This window comes from Marmota flaviventris, chromosome 1 (assembly GCF_047511675.1).
Source record: "Marmota flaviventris isolate mMarFla1 chromosome 1, mMarFla1.hap1, whole genome shotgun sequence".
Taxonomy (NCBI): domain Eukaryota; kingdom Metazoa; phylum Chordata; class Mammalia; order Rodentia; family Sciuridae; genus Marmota; species Marmota flaviventris.
The window spans coordinates 64241185-64260568 of NC_092498.1; the positions used below are offsets into that span (position 1 = coordinate 64241185).

Below are 19384 nucleotides of genomic sequence, written 5' to 3' on the forward strand. Positions count from 1 at the left end.
AGGGAAAAGAGCATGGCTAAAGTCTAAGTCAATACTGAGTAGATAGCTCAATAAAGACTGAAGTTTATATATACCTCCTCAGGCTCTGGTAAGAGGGACTCATAATGATTTTAAAATGAGAAAAGCCATGTGCTAATGAAGGACCACATTTAGAACCTAGGTCCATCTTTGGAAACATCTGCTGAGGAATTGGAGAGAATCTGGGAAAAAAGTATGAGATTTCAGAGGGACGGATATAATTTATATATAAAAGCTAAAGTTAAAGTTCCAGGCACAAAAGCCTCTGAGTCCTATATATTTTTGAGATACTCAAATATATGAATGTCCTTTTTCATTCCACATGACTGATTAATGGTTAGCTATTCCTTATCCACAAGAGATCTTACATAAAAACATAAAGAAATATAAGTTTAGTAAATAAGTCAGTGATAAATGCTAGCTCATATTTTAATTTCAGATTTAAATGCAGAAAATCTATAAATAGTAAAAACAGAGATAAGTCCAACTACAAACAAGTAAATGAAAAACAAAAACACAAAACAACATACAGAACACAACAATTAGAATGTCTGTATGCACAAATCATAAAACATACAGCTCTTCAATATTAACTTCAATTTTCATTGTTGCTAAAAACAGCACAACATTAAGTTGTGTGTTTTATTTCTTATAATGATTAAATATACAGGCATCAAATATAGCTTTCAATGATTTAAAAAAAAATATATATATAGCAAAAAACTTACAGCGATATTATTTCAAAAAATATTTTGAAAAGAGTTGAAAATATCTTAGTAAAATATTCCCCTAGTTAAAAAGTGTCTTAAAAGAAAATTATTCATTAGAAACTTCCTTGTTATATAAGTAAATACCAGATTAGCAGAAAGGAAAGACAAATTCTCAAGATTGATTATTATTAACACATACTTTAAGAATACAAAAGAATGAATTCTTACCTCATCTTGAGATTTAACCAGAGTTCTGAAGGTTTTTTCTCCACTTTCTCCATCTATCATTTTATTTCGAATCTAAGGGAAAATGAAACAACTACTTTATTCCAGGAACCAAGCAGACCTATTGAAGTATGATTATATTTATTTTTGAATGTTTTTCCTTATTTTGAACAGAATGAATATAAATGGTAGACTGGTTTGACTATTAGTTGCAGTTGTTCTCTGGGAATTATTTTTTAAAGTTGTCAAACTCTGATCATTTTATATCATTTTAAAATAACAAAAGCACCTGAAATAAATTTTTTCAACCAATCATTAATTTTTGAAACATAATTAGTAAAAAAAAAAGTAGTCAACTGTCTTATAGGCTGGCTACATTTACATGAAAAGTTCTCATTGAGAAAGAGAAATGCATATGCATTTACAGAATTAGCATGTACTATGGAATATTTCAAATTTCAACTTCACCTAATCAGATTTATATGAGAAAGAATTTTCTTATTTTTATTAGTGCATTATAATTATGCAGGCAATGACATTAATTGTTATATATTTGAACAGGTACAAAATATAATAATATAAATCTGTAAATTTTATTTCCCAATACTTTTTATCCTTATTCAGTTTCCATTTGTCATCTCCGAAGTACAAATACAATATAAGTAAGGGATAGAGAGACTTATAAAAACCTACTGGGATTTAATAAGACACAGTTTAGCTTCCTTATAGGCAATTTCCCAAATTTTAAAAAATTAATTAGGTCACATTAATTTACAAAATATTCATCTACTGGAAATTATCAAAATTTTCTTTAGCTTATTTTTCATTTTCTGTAACACAATTGGACATTTGCATTTGGCATTTGGTCACTACAGATAATAAGTGAACAAACTTGGTGTGAGAAAAAAAATTAAATGTGAAGAGGATATGATTAGTCTAATTTAATTAAAATACTTGAGGTCTGAAAAACACAAAAGGAAAGAGCAGAGAGCAGCTCCTTAGGTAACTTGAATGTCCATCAAGGCTCCAAAATAATGAACACTTGACCACAAAGCAGATATTTTTCCAAGCTCTTTCTAGATATTATTTCATGCAATCACTATGTTAACTGAGGGGAAACAAGACTTAGAGAGACTAAATGTTGTGATGATCATTGTGGTGACTGAGCAGGGAGGAGTTCAGACATCCATTTTGCCACCACTGCCTTATCCTACTTTATTGTATATAACACTTGACAACAAATATTCATTAGCCAGGGAAAACATCCTAGCTCTATGCCACAGCCTAGGATAATCATAGTTAAATCTTATGGTTGTGCAATGAGGGAGTAAATCTGTAAAATGAGTCAATTGAGTTCAAATTAAAATATGCCGTGACAAGTTTTAAAAGAAATATGTAACTTTTGAAAAGATGAAAGAAGAAGTTAATCTTTCTGGAAAAAATACCCTAAACTTGTGTTCTGGAGTACAAGAGCCTACTCCTGCAACTTACTGAGTAACTTTTTTAGTTACTATTTAACTTCTGTTTACTGCAAAGTTATCATCAGTGTAATAGATATAATAAAATGTTCCATACCTTTCTCAAAGGCTCTTGAAAATCCATGACTGATATCATGTACTTAGTGTTATTTTTAACTATTAACCCATTATTATCATGAAAGACCCTCTCAGAGGAAGTGACATGTGATTTTGGTTTTGAAATAAAATAGAAATTTGCGGAATAAAGTGCGCAAAGACAAACATGGCAGCTGCTCTGCTCATGTTTTCCTCATGTGGTCAGGTGGCTGGATGCCTCCCAACTCCTCTTTCAATGTGTGGTAATGTCCATTTGTATGACTTTTATTGAATCTCTGTCCTTTTTGTATTGGAATAGTTAAAATACCTCTATCTTTGAAAGGAGTAAAACATTTAGGTCATACCCAACTTGAAATATTTATGTCTTCTCATAACACCATTTGGATGAGAAGATAGAACCTAGAAAATTTAATCTTTGTGTGTGTAGTACCTAAGAGACAGCCTAACACAACACAGTTGCTGGACAGATACTTGAGGCATGGAAGAAGTGAAGCAGTGACCTGAGGTCTGCCTTTGTCCTGTTGGTCACACTCACCTCTACTTTAATATCATTCTCTAACTCTGCATCAAGGAAATCCAATGTGACTGGCTCCTGAGATTTGGGGTTCTACACAGAAAACAATAACAACTAATTACATATGATATTATAAAATGATGCTGTGTAAAACAGTTAATTTAATGGATATTTAAAGATGAAATTAATTCTCTAAAAGTTACTTACCTAAGATACATTAGTAATTGATAGAGGTATCTTCTTTCATATGCACATGAAACTATTTCATGAACATATGTACATGAAAGTAGACAGAGCTAAGAGATTGAGCTTTAAATGCAGTAGATTAATTGTAATTAATCATCAAATGAAAGACAGTCTCACCCTGAATGTTGTATTATACACTGCATTTATAATCATAAGCCTATGGGAATATGACTTTTGAAGATCCATTCACAACTTTCTTTCCTTTAATTAGAATGACAAAGTGCAAAATATAGCAATGTGACAATAAAACAAAGGCCATAAGTAAGCATCCCAAGCTGTAGTTCAGATAAAAAAATAGACTGTATGGAAAAAATGTTTTTAAAACTAGTTTGAATTTTCTAAGTAAAACAAATTCTATAAGACCTATACTTTCTTCTCAATATGTATAAGGAAAAGAAATAAGTTAGTTTTATATACTTAAATCTCAGAAATTTTATATTTTATTAATTCAAACTATTAAGATTTTATAAGAAAACTTGTGGTCAAGTCACAAAGACTTTTATTAAGATTAGCTATTTTAATTAAAGTTTAACTAAATACTATTTCCTGGCTTTTCTTGCTGATGCATAATAACAAATAAAGTTCACCATGGAATAAGATAATTTATTTATATATAAGTATATGATACTATTATTTTAATTTCACAATCACATACTGAAGACTTACTGAAGTAAATCAATGCATTCCTTTAAAACACCTGCTAAGTAACATGTCATAGAATTTCAAAGTTCACTAGAACAATAAATCATAATGTGTATGATTTTATAAATGCAAAATTTTAGAAACTAGATTTTAAATGTTTATTAAAATAAACATTACCCCAGTCTCAGACTTAATTAGGTAGTGGTATTAAATGTACACTGTTCTAGATTAATGCCCAATCACCAGATTCTTGGTAATTATCAACCTCCCTTTTCATCATCACTATTTGAAACACAACTTGAGGAGAATAGACTTCCAAACACAAAAGGAACAGTTAAAACTTTATTAAAATTGAGCATATCTTTTTGGGGTATGGATAACAGAATACACAGTATTTTATAATTATGAAAAAACTGCCTTCAAGGAATAACTCCATTTTAAAAAGTATATTTTTTTATTCCCTTAGTTTTTGATGAATGAGAATACTTAAAGGCAAATTAAACAAAGATAATCTCACCCGTATTTTTTAAAATATATTTTCAGTTGTTGATGGACTTTTATTTTATTCATTTATTTATATATGGTGCTAAGAATTTAACACAGTGCCTCACACATGTGAGATAAGCACTCTATCACTGAGCCACGAACCCAGCCCTCACCTGTATTTTTAAAACTGAACTATATTCACTGCTTAAGAACTCTTTGACTATAATAAGAAGGTTCTATATTACTAAAAGTCTAAGTATTTGATTTGTTGTTTGTTTGTTTTTGGTACTGGGGATTTAACCAAGGGTCACTTAACCACTGATCAGCATCCCTAGGTCTTTTTTTTTTTTTTTAATTTGGAGACAGGATCTCCCTTATTTAGGGCTTCACAAAGTTGCTGAGGCTGCTTTGAACTTGCAATCCTTCTGCCTCAGCATACTGAGCACCTGGGATTACAGTTTTTCACCACTGTGCCAGGCCAAATATTTAATTTTTTGAAAGAGAAACATACCATCATTTGGCCAGGTGGCCAGGGAGGCTGAGACAGGAGGATCCCGAGTTCAAAGCCAGCCTCAGCAAAAGCAAGGTGCTAAAGACTCAATGAGACCCTGTCTCTAAATAAAATACAAAATAGGACTGGGGATATGGCTCAGTGGTCAAGTGCCCCTGAGTTCAATCCCTGTTACCTCAACCTGCGCCCCCAATAACATCATTTGGAGGGCATAGTTTTGATTTAGAAGCAAATAAAGATTCCATAAGAAGAAAATAAAAACATATATCATAAGAAGAAAATAAAAGGGTAATACTGAAAAGTCTTCAAATCTGTGGTTAAGAAAATGAGCTGAGAAAAGTGGTGCACACCTGTAACCCCAGTGACTCAGAAGGCTGAGACAGAAGGACTGCAGGTTTGAGGCCAGTCTGGCAACTTAAGGAGGCCTTAAGCAACTTAGTGAGACCCTGTCTCCAAATTAAAAATAAATAAATAAACAAATAAATAAATAACGGTTGGGAATAAAGTGCCCAGTGGATTCCATTCTGATTACTCAGTATCAAAACAAACAAACAAATAAATACATAAATAAAGTGAAAGAAAAAGAAACCTAGAAAGTCCCTAATGAAAGGACACTCAATCTAATATTTCAGAAGTGCCTATGTAAACTTCCATGAAATAAACCATCCTCATGTAAACACCCTCAAAACAGAATTAAAATTTTAACAAACTCAATGCAAACAAAGTGAAAAATAATCAAAATGATAAAATGAAAACAGAAAAAAAAGAATATTTATCTTACATGCAATGGATAATGCATAGCATGACCAGACCCAAACAGCATGCAGGGAGGAGGCATTATCAGGAAGATTTGGCAATATGAAGATCATGTCCCAATCCAACATATAAAGACACAGAGAAGAAAATGAAATCATAACAGAAACATATCAATGCACCACTTGTATTTTTAAATGGCAATCTGACAGGCCACTTTTTAAAAAGACTCATCATAGGTATAGGGACTGAAAAATTTTCAGAATTCTAATAAGAAAAAACCAAGACAAGATTAAGAATAGAAATTTGTTTGATCCTATGGTCTCTGAATGCCCATTATTTTTGCTCATTTTAAATATGTGACAATTCTATTTGCAAAATTTAAATATCAACTATCATAACAATCATTCATTTTGTGAAAATAAAAGGCAGGATGCAATATTAGCAAATTTTGAATTTGAAATAATTATTTGTCACTATGATTACAATACTTCATCGTTCAAAAATATCCCTCAAATTGAAAAGTCTTATATGGTTGCTAGATTGCCATTTGGAGTTTTCTTAGAATGAAAACAAAAATAACATAAACTATTATTCAGGATGTTTATTTTTTAATCATAATATTTACATGCAATGTTTGATTTTGCTACAAAAATTAAAATTCACTAAAATGCAGGATTGCAAAAAGTATAATTTAAGATGATACATAAAAAGAAAACATGCAAGGAGAGTAACAAAATATCAATATCAAGAATGACCTACACATAATAATAATCTTTATAAAAATTGTAAAAGATTCAGGGACTTATATGCAACAACATGAAATTCAGATTTTCTTGGAGCTCTAGAGCTGGAAGAGAAATGAAGCTTTTACTAGTTCAGTTCTCTGCATTTTAGAACAACCTCGGAAGCTTTAAAAATAATTTGGAGGCCAAAGTAAATCAGAAATTTGAAGAGAAGGGGCCCAGTAATAACAGATACGCTTCATTTCCCAGATGAACAGTCTGGGCAGGGCAGAGACTGCTTTTCAGGTAAACAAAATTAAGTTCTCCACTATTGGCCTCCAGAAGAACTAAACTCAAACTTAGTTCTAATTCACAGTTTAGCAACCTCTTCTGAAATCACACCACCTCTCCATTGTAATGTGACCAACACTTTTTTTAAGAAAATGGTAAGCTAATAAAGAAAGTATTAAATGTTGAACTTTCTTTGAAATTCTGAAATTCTCAAAGTTGTAGAAAGTATCCTTTTATGCTGATTATTTTTAATGTGCCCAGAAACTTAAATAAATAAATAAATAAGCAAACAAACTTTTTTGTTTTTTTCGGGGCGTACCAGAGATTGAATTCAGGGGCAGTTGGTCACTGAGCCACATCCCCAGCCCAATTTTGTATCTTAGAGACAGTGTCTCACTGAGTTGCAAAGCTCCTGGCTATTGCTGAGGCTGGCTTTGAATCTGCAGTCATCCTGCCTCAGCCTCCCAAGCCTTTGGAATTACAGGTATGAGCCATCATTCCCAACATATATATAATAACTTTTAAGTCTTGTTGATGGTAAAGATTTTGTAATAAATTTGCCAGGTGGTACATATTCACACTTTTTATTTGCAATATTGAACATTTTCAATTAGCTGAAGGGAAATTAACTTCTAATCCCAAATTACACTTTTAGAAATTCAAAGAAATTTTGGCTTAAAATATCTGGTTTATGGAAACTATCACATAAGGATTTCTATTTGCAATTAGAAGTCAATTTTACAAGCAAATTGTTAGGATCACAAAGATTTGACACTAATTTAACAATATTTAATAACATTTCCTTTTTAGAAGCCATCTCATTATGAATACCCTTAATTGTTAATATTATTACATAATTACTTAGCAATCTTTAGTTCACCAATGCATATCCTCTCCCATAATTAATAAAATTTTTGCTGCAGTTTATTGAGAAATGATGCTCATTTCCATCTCATGCTCTGTAAGCTAATGTCAGGAAATGCAGTTTTAATCAAAAGCTATAAGACCAAGCTTGATCTCAACTCTGATTTAGCAAATTTGAAAGCACAGCTAAGTCTACCTTCATTCATTTACCTGAACATTGGGTCTCCTTTTTCTTAAATTAACTGTTGGTATGCCTACACCAATAGGCTGAAGCAATAAAGAAATGATAATTCATCACAGTACATGTTAACATAGGTAATACTATAATCAATTGTGATCACATATTTCCTTAGTCAAAAAGCGGTTGATACTTAGAATTCAAAATATTTGATAAACAGCATAGAATTCATGATGAGCTGATTTAAAAAAAATGAAAGTTTAAAAATATTTTTAATGAATAAAAACTGTTATCTTCACTTTGGTTGGTTTGTGTAGACGGGAGTGAAGTGAGGGTTGGGATTGTGGGGATGGGAAGAATGGTAAAAAGAGACAGGCATTATTACCCTATATACATATATGATTACACTACTGGAGTAACTCTAAACCATGGACAGCTAGAGGAATGAGAAGTTGTGCTCCATTTGTGTACTGTATGTCAAAATGCATTCTATTGTAATTAAAAAACAACTGTTATCCTCATAAAAATCATTGTTTAAGCAAACTAACTGTTAATGTTCTCCTGTTTTTCCTAGAAAAGTACACACTTGGGAAGTGTAAAATAATTTGTACCAGACAGTTTTGAATTTTTCTGATTTAAAAATAAATAGATTGAGAAATAGGAATTGTTAGAATTTATATGACCCAACTTTGCAAACTGCAAATACTGCTAACTTTCTCCCCCAATTCATATGTTGCAATTTTTAACCTCAAAATTGATAGTATGAAGGAGAGGAGCAATGTAGGAAGCAATTAGGCTGAGGAGGTGCCCATCCCTCCATGGGATTAGCAACCTATGGCAAACCTGACAGAAATCCTTTCCATTTCTGCCATGTGAGGTCTGAGCAAGGTGGCTGTATGTGAGAAAAAGGCACCTACTTACCCTTGCCTCAGCCTTCCACATCCTAGCCTTAAGGACTGTGAAAAGTATGTTTCTGATGTTTATAAGCCACCAGTCTCCTTTTTTTTTTTTAACCATAGTAGCTAAAGCAATACTACAAAATACTGAAACATCTTAAACATTTGAAATTTGTGTCTTTGTTTTCTGAAAGTTTAGCCAATGTTATTCCTATTGAACTGATGAAGAATTCAACCATAACACTGTATACTCATTTTAGATATGGACTTCCAAATCATATATTATACTCCATTTTCAATATAATAAATATCTATCAGAATTTATCAAAATTAGATATTTTGAAAATATATCAAATATTAGATATATCAAATATTAGATATTAGACCATATCTGTTTATTTTAATGAAACAAAATGGTAGAAATAAAATATGTAAAATAAAATAAAATAAGGATAAATCAGGAGACATATTTATATTTTTAAAAATTGTGGTCATAAGGTTACAGTACACATTGAGAAAAAACAGTGTGTTTTAAAGTACATGTATGAAGACTTGAATTGGGTGCCAACACACTTTATATACAAACAGAGATATGAAAGATTGTGGTATATATGTGTATTAAGAATTGTAATGCAAAAAAGTACATGTATAATGTCACAAATTGATGTGAACATACTTTATATACAGAGATATGAAAAATTGTGCTCTATATGTGTAATAAGGATAGTAATACATTCCACTGTTGTCGTGTATTTTAAAAAATAATAAAATCAATTTAAAAAAAGAATTAAAAAAAACTTCATAGCTACTTTATTTACTGATATTTGGAGCTTTTAAGAGGACACTATCCTAACTTCTATGAACTATAACATTATACTAAAATAGTTTGAAATAAGATTATAATATCAGAAAGAAAACAAAAAAGACACCAAACCAGGTATGTTTGGTTAACATTAGGTTTTCATCTTGTTAATTAATAATTGGTACTATGGATATAGCTACATTTTCTTTAATTTGTATTGATGAATTTCTGATGAAAGAATTAAGATTAAGTTTGTTGGTATAACATCTGTTACCATATTGTTTTTTGTATTTGACAATTTCTGAAACATTCATACTATATAGTTTCTTTTGTGAGGTTCTTATATTAATCTGTACAACATACATTGTTACTTACAAAGTAAAAATCATAATATTTATCCTGCTAATTATGAGAGTGCACAAGCATATTTAATTCACAAGTTTCAGGAAAGACAGTATGTTGACCTTTCAGAATTATTTCTTTTTAAAAATAATTTCCTAAAAGAGTATTTTTTAAAATATCTTACTGTTGCATGCTTACTTTTAATAAAATCCAATACCAAAACATGAGTGCTAATTTATGAGCTGGAAGAAAAAAGTCAACTAGTTTTTAATGCAAATCTTATGAAATGTATATTTTTTGTAATTTTATGAATTTTAGTGTATTGATTATTCCAAATATGAGTTGAATACATATTAACATCATCAAATAGTGATAAAATATCTTCTATATAAATATTAGTCATTAGGAGATTGCAGAAGATGTTAAAACCTTTTTCAAATTACTACCTCCTTTTCATAACGAAAACTAGAACTTAAATTGTTATTTGTATATCTCTATCATATATAGTTCCTTTGGGGAAAGGTTAAGGTCTATAATCAGAAAAAATGGGACTCTTTTTACTCCTTAGCACATTATATTTATATTGCTTTTAGATTACTTTAATTAAGAAGATATAATCTGAAATATACTGGGTACACAAAGTTCAAATAATATTTGAAAAGTTTAAACTTTTTTTTGAGATTTAGAAAGTTAGATATTTTCAACTATGACAGAAACCATAGCATGATTACCTAATCATAAGCAATGATATTGAAGAATTTAAATGACATACTTTTAAGAACTGTAATAATTTAATAACACAGACAAGTACTATTGTAAACTTTTATAAAAAGAATATGTTTAAACATGATATAGGATGCTCAATGGCCATGTATGCTTAGCAAATATTTATATCATGATGGATCTTATATGGCAATAAATTCCAAAGTGAGAAGAAATAATATAGAAACATTAAGATATATATTAAGATGCTAAAATAAATCATCACATTTAATATGTAACTCAATATCAATTGTCCTTATTGCTGTTTTGAATATTTCAGTGACACAACTTCATGTGTGTATGTGTGGGCACACCTGTGTTTACTAATCTGGGACTCATTCAACATCCATGACAGAAAGAAGGAGGTAACAGTCTCCATGGTTTATAGCATTTTCAGCATTATCCTCAAATTTCACCAGTCACTTAAAAATGTTTACAAAATTTCCATTATATAAGATTTTGTCTAATTCTAAATGTAGGTAAATAAATTTTGCCATAACACCTTTTTAAGCATTAATGAAAAATGAAATGAGTTGAATGAAGTATTTTCTAAAAATGTTTTGTATCTTGGGAAAGTAGATATAAATATTAGGATAAAATAGTTTGTCTATGGATTTTATGGCTTACGGAACAACTCACTTAGTAAAAACTACACTTCCCATTTCTGAAACCCATCATATACATTTTACTTATTTAATTTTTTTTCTTAGGTATTTACAAGCCTGCCCCAACATGAAACAATAGTCTGGGAGATGGAAAGCAGAGTAATTATCAGAAGAAAAGGGCAATGGGTAACGCAGCCTGGGCAGAAAGGAACATTGCTAATGCTTAGGAGGGTTACAGGAATGTCTGCAGCAGCACACCCTCACAGCCTTATTCAAAGCCACACATGTGATGTGTGAAAGTAGGCTCAGGAGATGATAATGGCTGTCTTTCACATAAGGATATTAGTTAACCTAAATTGGTAAGGGAAAATGCTTTTACCTCTTCACATGTCATAATCTGTGGTTTTGTCATCTAATAAGGGAGCCAGATTACAGACTATTCTTTTGTATTTAATGCTATAAAGTGAATTTTAAAATGAGAATCCTATTAAGATCATGAGTCATTAATTTTATGAATACTATGCATTGTAAACAAATTATATACATACCTTTGGCTGAAGATTTGGATGTAACAAAACATAACCATTAGGATCAATTGCAAAATAATAGCCATTGGGGCAGAGCTGAAAAATAATCAAAAAGTTTAGAGATGTATGCTCACAATTAGAAATCCACATAATTTAAAAAAACGTTAAATTAATTGGTTATCACATTTAAGAGCATGCTAAAGGATGACATTCTATTTCTACTTTTTATTTTAAGGATGATATTTAGCTCCTTTGCTAAGATAATTGCACATCATTTTTTCAGAATTACTTAAGTACTTTATAGACAAGCTAAATTAATACACAGTTCTAAGAACAGGAAAGGTTACCAAAAAAGTAAATTGTATCTTACTGTGAAACGTGGTGTTAGCCTTTTAATATCTTCCAAAGACACATCAACGCCCATCACACCAAGAATCAGTTGGTTCTGTAACAAGATGGCAAAAAGTAGTTTATTTTGTACCCCAAATTATATATTTCTATACAATAATTATATATATGCATCCTTTTGCTGTAGTAATGGTTGTATTCCATACTAGTGTAAACAAATGTGTGTGCGTGTGTGTGAGTGTGCACAGATTGTAATTTGGTGTCAATTTACAAAGATTCTCAGCTTTGATCTTTTCCATAGTTTTATTATCACTGTTACTCAAATGAAATCTTGATGACTAAGATACTTGAAAACTTTCATTTGATACTTTTTGTACCTTTCTCTCCTAATATTTATTTATGTAATACTTATTTATTGCATTGTTGGCTATTGTAGCTATATGTGTGCATGTTTGTGCATTGACTTTGTGGTATATTACAATTAAGAAACCACAAAAACGTTCAATTTAAAAATTGGACCAGTATGGAATAAAGAAACACCATATTCTTACAAATGATAGTGCCCATTTTTTGTAACTATCTTCAAAATATGTGACCTTATTAATAATCAAATCTTCAAGACAGTGTTCCTAATTGCTGCTAATAACTTCTCTATATAATGGGCATCATGGTTTTAATTTCAAGTCAAGAAGCTATGTTGAAAATAACTATCATACTCATCTAAGGGAAATAAAAATGAAAATTGTATTAAAATTTTGAGTCATAAAACTTTGTTTGAAATAGAATTATATAAATTATAAAGTAATAAATCAAAATGTGTTTACAAACAAAATTTAAAATCTAGTCAGAAATTACAAAAAACACTTTAAACTCTGTGTGGGTGCTTATAAAATTAAAGTCATGTCAACAACTATGCTCTTTTGCCATGAAATAATCCTACTCTGCACTAAACTCTCAAATTAAAGCCATCTCAGAGACAGACTATACTGAGATCTTAAATGCAAATGAGGAATATGACAATTGCTCCATTATGGATTGCAATTTTTAGAATTCACAGATATTTAAGAATGGTAATGGGCCCCTAAAGAGAAATAACTGATATTGGATATGGCTATGGCTATATTATTAGGATAAGCAGCTCAACTGAGGTTTACAATAATTGTACAAATAATGCTTAAGTGTAGCAGACTTCATTAAACCATGCACTAGAAATAAATATCCCTTCAAATAAATGGTATCACATTATAAAATAAACATTTGCTATTAAAAATTCTTAACTCCTGCCTTCTTAAATTCATTCTGAATCAAATTGAGAAATAAAAATTTATCACTACTTTTAAACCAAAATTAACAAAACAAGTACATGATTTTTAAAATAATTATTCAGAACTTTCAAATAGCATTTCATTGCATGACAATATTACCAGTGTTACAAAAATCTAACATTTTTTAGAAACTCATTAAGTATTTTCCCTGTATCTTAAAAAAAACAGGAAAAAAGAACTATAAATCAGATACTTGAATTATGACTAAAAAATCTATTGTTTGGGAATTGGAAGAGTAAGGATTCAATAAATGCATTTATATACACCTGATAAAACATCATTATAGTTTTTGGTCTTTCTTCCCCCCCACCCCACAAACTTCATAAATACATCAAATGCATTTTAAAAATGAGCACACAGTATTGACCATTTATCATGTAATTATTCCCAGAGTCTGACTCTGTGTTCTCATCAGGTCATAATTAAATAGACCAAAGCTCAACCTCGACTCTGGGGCGACAGAGAGTTTGACCTGAGCTTCCTTTTCCCAGGTGGTTATCACACAGGCAGCTGCTGCCACTGACCTCTGGCCTCACAAGACAGTTATACTGTATGCATTTCCTTACAGGAGTATCTTATCCACATTAAGCTTCAACATCACAGTTTATCATTTATTATTATTAATTTTATCAATTAACTTTTAACCTTTAAGTTTGTCTTATTTTCAAATTGGCCAGTTATGTTGAAGACCGGAAGAGTTCCAGTAATGACAAGTCCCAGTTCCTAAAAACAGATTGAGAGAAAAGGCAAATGAAAATGAAAATTTGAACTTTGTCCTACTGCCTTAGACCTTGATATACAAGACTTCATTTTATAGTTACTTGATAAAGAGCCACGGATAACTTGTAACTCATTTTGTGTTTTCAAAATATCAAAGTTTTGTGTTTTCAAAATATCAATGAAAATGTCTTGGAAATAATAAAGACTTATTAGGCAGCTATTAAAGCATGTAAGATTTGAAATATTACTCCAGTGCGCATTGCAAATAAATAAAAATATTCTACTTATGTAAAGATTCATTAGCCTCTAAACATTTTAGAAACTGTCCACCCTCCATGCTCTTTTTCACAGAGACAGTTTATCTACCATCAGGGCCCTCCATAAGCAGAATGGTATAAAAATATTATTTTAAATGATTTACTTCATTTTTGTGGTTTTATTCTTAACTTTTAATGCCCTAACCCAAACTATTCATGCTATTTCACAAATGTGTAGTAAAAGAACTAAGCTATTGATATAGCATTTCTGGAACACTCTAGATACATGCTATGCTGTACAAAAGAAGAATTAATTCTAAATAATACCCAAAATAAATATTACTTTTTAAGAAAGTAATGTAGAAAAATAAACTTGCAAATGGCAAATATGAAAGTCTAGTCATGAAGCAATTTAGCAAAACAAAATAATTCCATTTGATTAATCAGCAGATTGATATTCTCATATATTAAAAGAATACATGGATATTATGTAAAATAGAAGTTTTTTTTTAAATTACTGACATCCATGGCATGTGTGTGTCTCTCTGTGTATGCATAACCACTATTTCATGTTAAAACTACATTTTCACCAAAATCACTCTTTAAAGAAATTTTGAATTTGCTAATAAACTGAGAAAATATTAGTAATCTCCTTAAAAATAACCCCAAATTTAAACCTCATAAACTCTGCTTTGATTCCAGTAACAGTGTGGTTTTATGGAGAGAATGTCTTAAATAGGCTTTAGTTTTTACTTGTGCATGCAAGAAGCCCTAAAGCAATGAAAACTGATTCAGGGAGGAGGGCAATCATCCAAAAACTTCCAGTAGAACAAGACACTAGATAAGCTGGCATAGCTACAGATAGTTCAGTACATGATGATATGCCTATTGGCTCTCTGTTTCATCCTAAACAACAACATTTGAATGAAGAGATCCTTAATTAATTATGCAAATTAACATTCTCAGTGAAAACATTCTATCTCAATAGAAAGTCAGATCATAAATTCATAAAGCTGGTATCCAGAGGATAATTCTGTGAAGATTACTTTAGATAATTTTCTATTTATGTTGCAATCTATAAGAAAAGTGTTACGATTTGCATGAGGGGTCCCCAATGAAGTGCCTCTTTTAATGCAGGAATGTTCAGAGGTAAAGTAACTGGATTGTGACAGCTGTAACATAATCATTCTATCCTAGTTTGAACAGACTGGGTGACAACTGTAGGAAGGTAGCAAGTGGCTCAAAGATGATGGTCAATGGGATACCCTGGAATGGGGTATCTTCACTTTGGCCCATTCTGAGTATGCTCCCTTCTCTCTCTCTCTCTCTCTCTCTCTCTCTCTCTCTCTCTCTCTCTCTCTCTCTCTCCTTCCTGACCCCACCACAAGTTGAGCATCTTAACTCTGCTGGGCCCTTACCCATGATATGCTGCCTCACCCTGGCCCAGAGTAATGGAGTTAGCCATCTATGGACTCAGATCTCTGTGAGCCACAAATAAACATTTCCTCCTCTAAATTGTTCTTGTCGCCCTGGTGTGACCTGTAGATTTGGGCAGAAGTTGATGAATTGTAACAGAAGCAACAGAGACTGGGGTGGTTGTGGACGGGCTGTGGGAGCAGGGGGGACACAGGGAATTTTGAACTTCACCCCAATTGTCCTGGATGCTTAAACTATATTAGAAAATAAAGTCTAAAATATTCCCATGTGAAAAATAAATAAATAAATAAATTGTTCTTGTCGAGTAGTTTGGTTACAGTGAAGCAAAAGCTGACTAAAACAGACACTGGCACTGAGTGACCATGTGGTTCCCAACATTTTGGAGATGGTTGGTAGGAAGAATTTTGAAAAGTTCAGCAATGCAGGCTGAAAAGCTTTAGAATACTGAAAGTGGATGTTAATGGGCAATTCTGGTGGGAGATCAGAAGGCAGAGTGCCAACAGAAATGTGATTGTGCTTGTGAGGTTTCAGAGGGAGATGAGGACTCTATTGGGAACAGGATTAGAGGTCATTCATGTTATGGATTATGGCAAAGAATTTGGCTACATTTTTCCCACATCCTGAGACTTTACGTGAGATTGAATTTAAAAGTGATGGACTAATAAATCTGGTGGAGGAAATTTCAAGGCAAAATAGCATTCAATCAGTGTCATGGCTATTATGGCAGCTCTTAGCTAGGTTTACATTGAGAATTGAAAGCAGAAAACAGACAGAAAGAAGTTAAAAAAAAAAAAAAAACACAAACTTGTGGTTTGGCCAGAAATGTGCATGAGAAGCTGGGGATAAGGAAAGTATGCTTATTGAAGAGAGAACACCCTTAAAAAGATGCTAAGTATTTTGCAAAAAGTTAAGTGGTCATGAAGGCTTTGACCAAGATTTCAAAGGAAGGCCTCTGAAGTCTGGCAAGGTGTAGCTGGGTTGGAGTTCCTGTAGGCTGTCCCTGAGAATGCAATGGGTTATGGGGAAGCCAAAGCTGGAATGGAGACCCTAGGAAATGAGATTCCAGTAATGTGGACTGTCTACTAAAAATGCTGTTGACTTAGGAGAGAACCAAGCTAAAAGAGAGCCTATGTGAAGTGCAACCATCAAGGCCAAAGGGGAAGAGCTGACCAAACCCTTTGAAAATAACCATGTTGCCACCAAGTGTCCTAGATGCTGTAGGTATAGTTGGGAACCTGTTTGCCCAGGTCTGCTTTGGGTCCATCCATTCTTTCATCCTTTTTTGGAATGGGAATATTTGCTCTGTACGACTCTAATATATTAAATACATGTAACTTGCTTTTGAATTTTACAGGGGCTCACAGCTCAGAGTTTGCCTTGAGTCTCAGAGGAGATTCTGAAGTTAGACTCTTGGGCAATGCTAAAACTGTTAAAACAATGGGGCTCTTGGAGATAGACTAAATGCATTTTGCATTACTAGACAGAAATGAAGTTTGGGGCACCCAGGGTAGAATGTTATGGTTGGATGTGAGGTGTCTCCCCTAAACTGCCTGGGTTAATTCAGGAATATTCAGAAGTCAAGTGACTGGATTCAGAGAGTTGTAACCTAATCAGTCCATCCTAGTTTGAATGGATTAGATGATAACTATAGGCAGGTGGGGAGTGGCTTTGAGAAGTGGATCATTGGAGTTATATCCTGGAAAGGTGCATCTTACTTTTGGCCCCTTCTGCTCTCTCTGCTTCCTGACCCCATCGTGAGCTGAGCAGCTTTCCTCCACTGGGTATTTCCCCATTATGCTTTCTCATGTTGGGCCCAGAATAATGGAGTCAGATTTCCATGGACTGAGACCTCCGAAACTGAGCCTCACAAACTTTTTCTCCTCCGAGTTTTTGTTGTTGTTGTTGTTGTTATTGTTTTGTCATGTATGTTGGTCAAAAAACTCAAAAAGTGACTAAAAAAGTTTTAAAAATTGGTATCATGATAGAAAATATAGATATGGATGTAGTCTTTATCTTTGCCTCATTTCTGCATTTGTATAGAATTTTATACTTTGCTTCTAAAAATGTTGTATACCCCCAATGAGGTCCTAGATGACTATTAGAGTTAAGATAACCATGGATGAATTCATTGGCACCCAATTTCCATTTTCTCCCTCATTTATCAAGTGAACCAAAAAGTATACTGTGTTTATCAGTACTGCCAGTATTTCTAGAGAATAAAAACCAAGATAATATATAAGATTTCTATCTCCTTGGTTTTAATATTTATTTTCTGAAACCCAACTCTTTCCATCTCTCTCTTTTTATTTAAAGAGCCTCATTTTATCTCCCAAATAAAATCCCTCTACAAGTTACCTCCTTCTGTTCTGATATTTTATTAGTTCTATAGGTGACAACAGTCCTTCAATATATCCAGTACACTGCCCAATTTTATGCTATATCTATGTGGTTCCTCTCCTCACCATCAGTTAAAGAAACTGTACTTGAATTCATATGTTTAGCTAAAACATCACTATTTTTTTATGTCCCATTCTACCCCCAGACATATAACTTTTTTTCTTTTGAAACACCAGAGCTCTTTGAATTTTTCCCATTATATTACACTTTGTCTTCAAATATTATACCTTTTCCTTTTTAATAAAATTGTGGATTTGACTAACATAATTTGAATCTGCTGTATAAATTATAATGTGATTACAAAAAAATACTTAGAAATATACAATGGGTCCCTTATTCTGAAACCAGAAAAAAAAAAAAAAGTTCTATTTGTGTGCACTGCATAGCCAACTCGTGTGTTCCATTTCTTTTCTTGTTTTACATTTAGTTTCAGCTTGTAAACAGACATTTAGAATTAACATTTCCTTCTAATGTCATTTGTGCTATCAGTAGGAACCTTACCAGCAATGCAGACATTCTGGTTAATGAACTTCTGGTCATAGGAAAGCAACAGGGCATACTTATTGGCTCCACCTATCATACACTGTCTTGGATGAATTTAAAAAAGTGAAACATCTTGCCCATAGCTTTAGATGACCATGTGACCTTAAGTAAATAAGTGATGTCAAGAAGGAACATTGGGTGGTAATTTTAGCTAGGACTTGAGGTAAGCAAGCCTCACTTTATCTTTCTTAGCATGCAAGGCCACTGCTAATAGTGCCTATTTTTCTTCTAACTTCCTGTATATGTTTACTTTATAAGAATCAAATGATAAGTAACTCTAAATGGATTGTATTTTGCCCTTTGGGTTCAACATTGCATGGAAAAAAGAAGTAACAGCATATAATTGGACTCCAAGTAGGGGAAAGGGTACTACTGAATCAGCAATTACTTTTTAGGACTTAGTATTTTGGCTTTCCCCAGTATGTTGTTCCAGCAAAGCATGAATAAAGACTTCAAAGTAAGATTAAGCATATGAATAAATCTTAAGTGTTATAAATCTTTATAAATTGAATATTAGGAAAATAAAAATTACATCAAAACATGACTTTGATCCTACAAAATCTAGGGCTGGATAATTTTTTCTTGCGCATGTGTGCGCAATGGGACTGTTCTGTGCATTGTAAGATGTTTAGCAGCATCTCTGGCCTCTGTCTGTGAAGACCAGTAGTAGCAGCTACTCACTCTCC

At 32.1% G+C, this 19384-nt stretch overlaps 1 protein-coding gene across 3 annotated transcripts in view; it reads right to left on the minus strand.

Moving 5' to 3' along the window:
* Cacna2d1 (calcium voltage-gated channel auxiliary subunit alpha2delta 1) overlaps window positions 1-19384 on the minus strand; it is a 465343-nt gene that overhangs the window by 47289 nt on the left and 398670 nt on the right. Inside the window, exons 16-20 of one of the 3 annotated variants that reach the window (XM_027926328.2) lie at window positions 13990-14067; window positions 12042-12116; window positions 11693-11767; window positions 3063-3119; window positions 957-1028 (exon numbers count right to left, since the gene is read on the minus strand). In XM_027926328.2, coding sequence (XP_027782129.1) covers window positions 957-1028; window positions 3063-3119; window positions 11693-11767; window positions 12042-12116; window positions 13990-14067 — 357 coding nt within the window. Of the gene's footprint in view, window positions 1-956; window positions 1029-3062; window positions 3135-11692; window positions 11768-12041; window positions 12117-13989; window positions 14068-19384 lie in introns of those variants that run through there. The other 2 variants (XM_027926327.2, XR_011707765.1) reach the window with 2 other exon arrangements.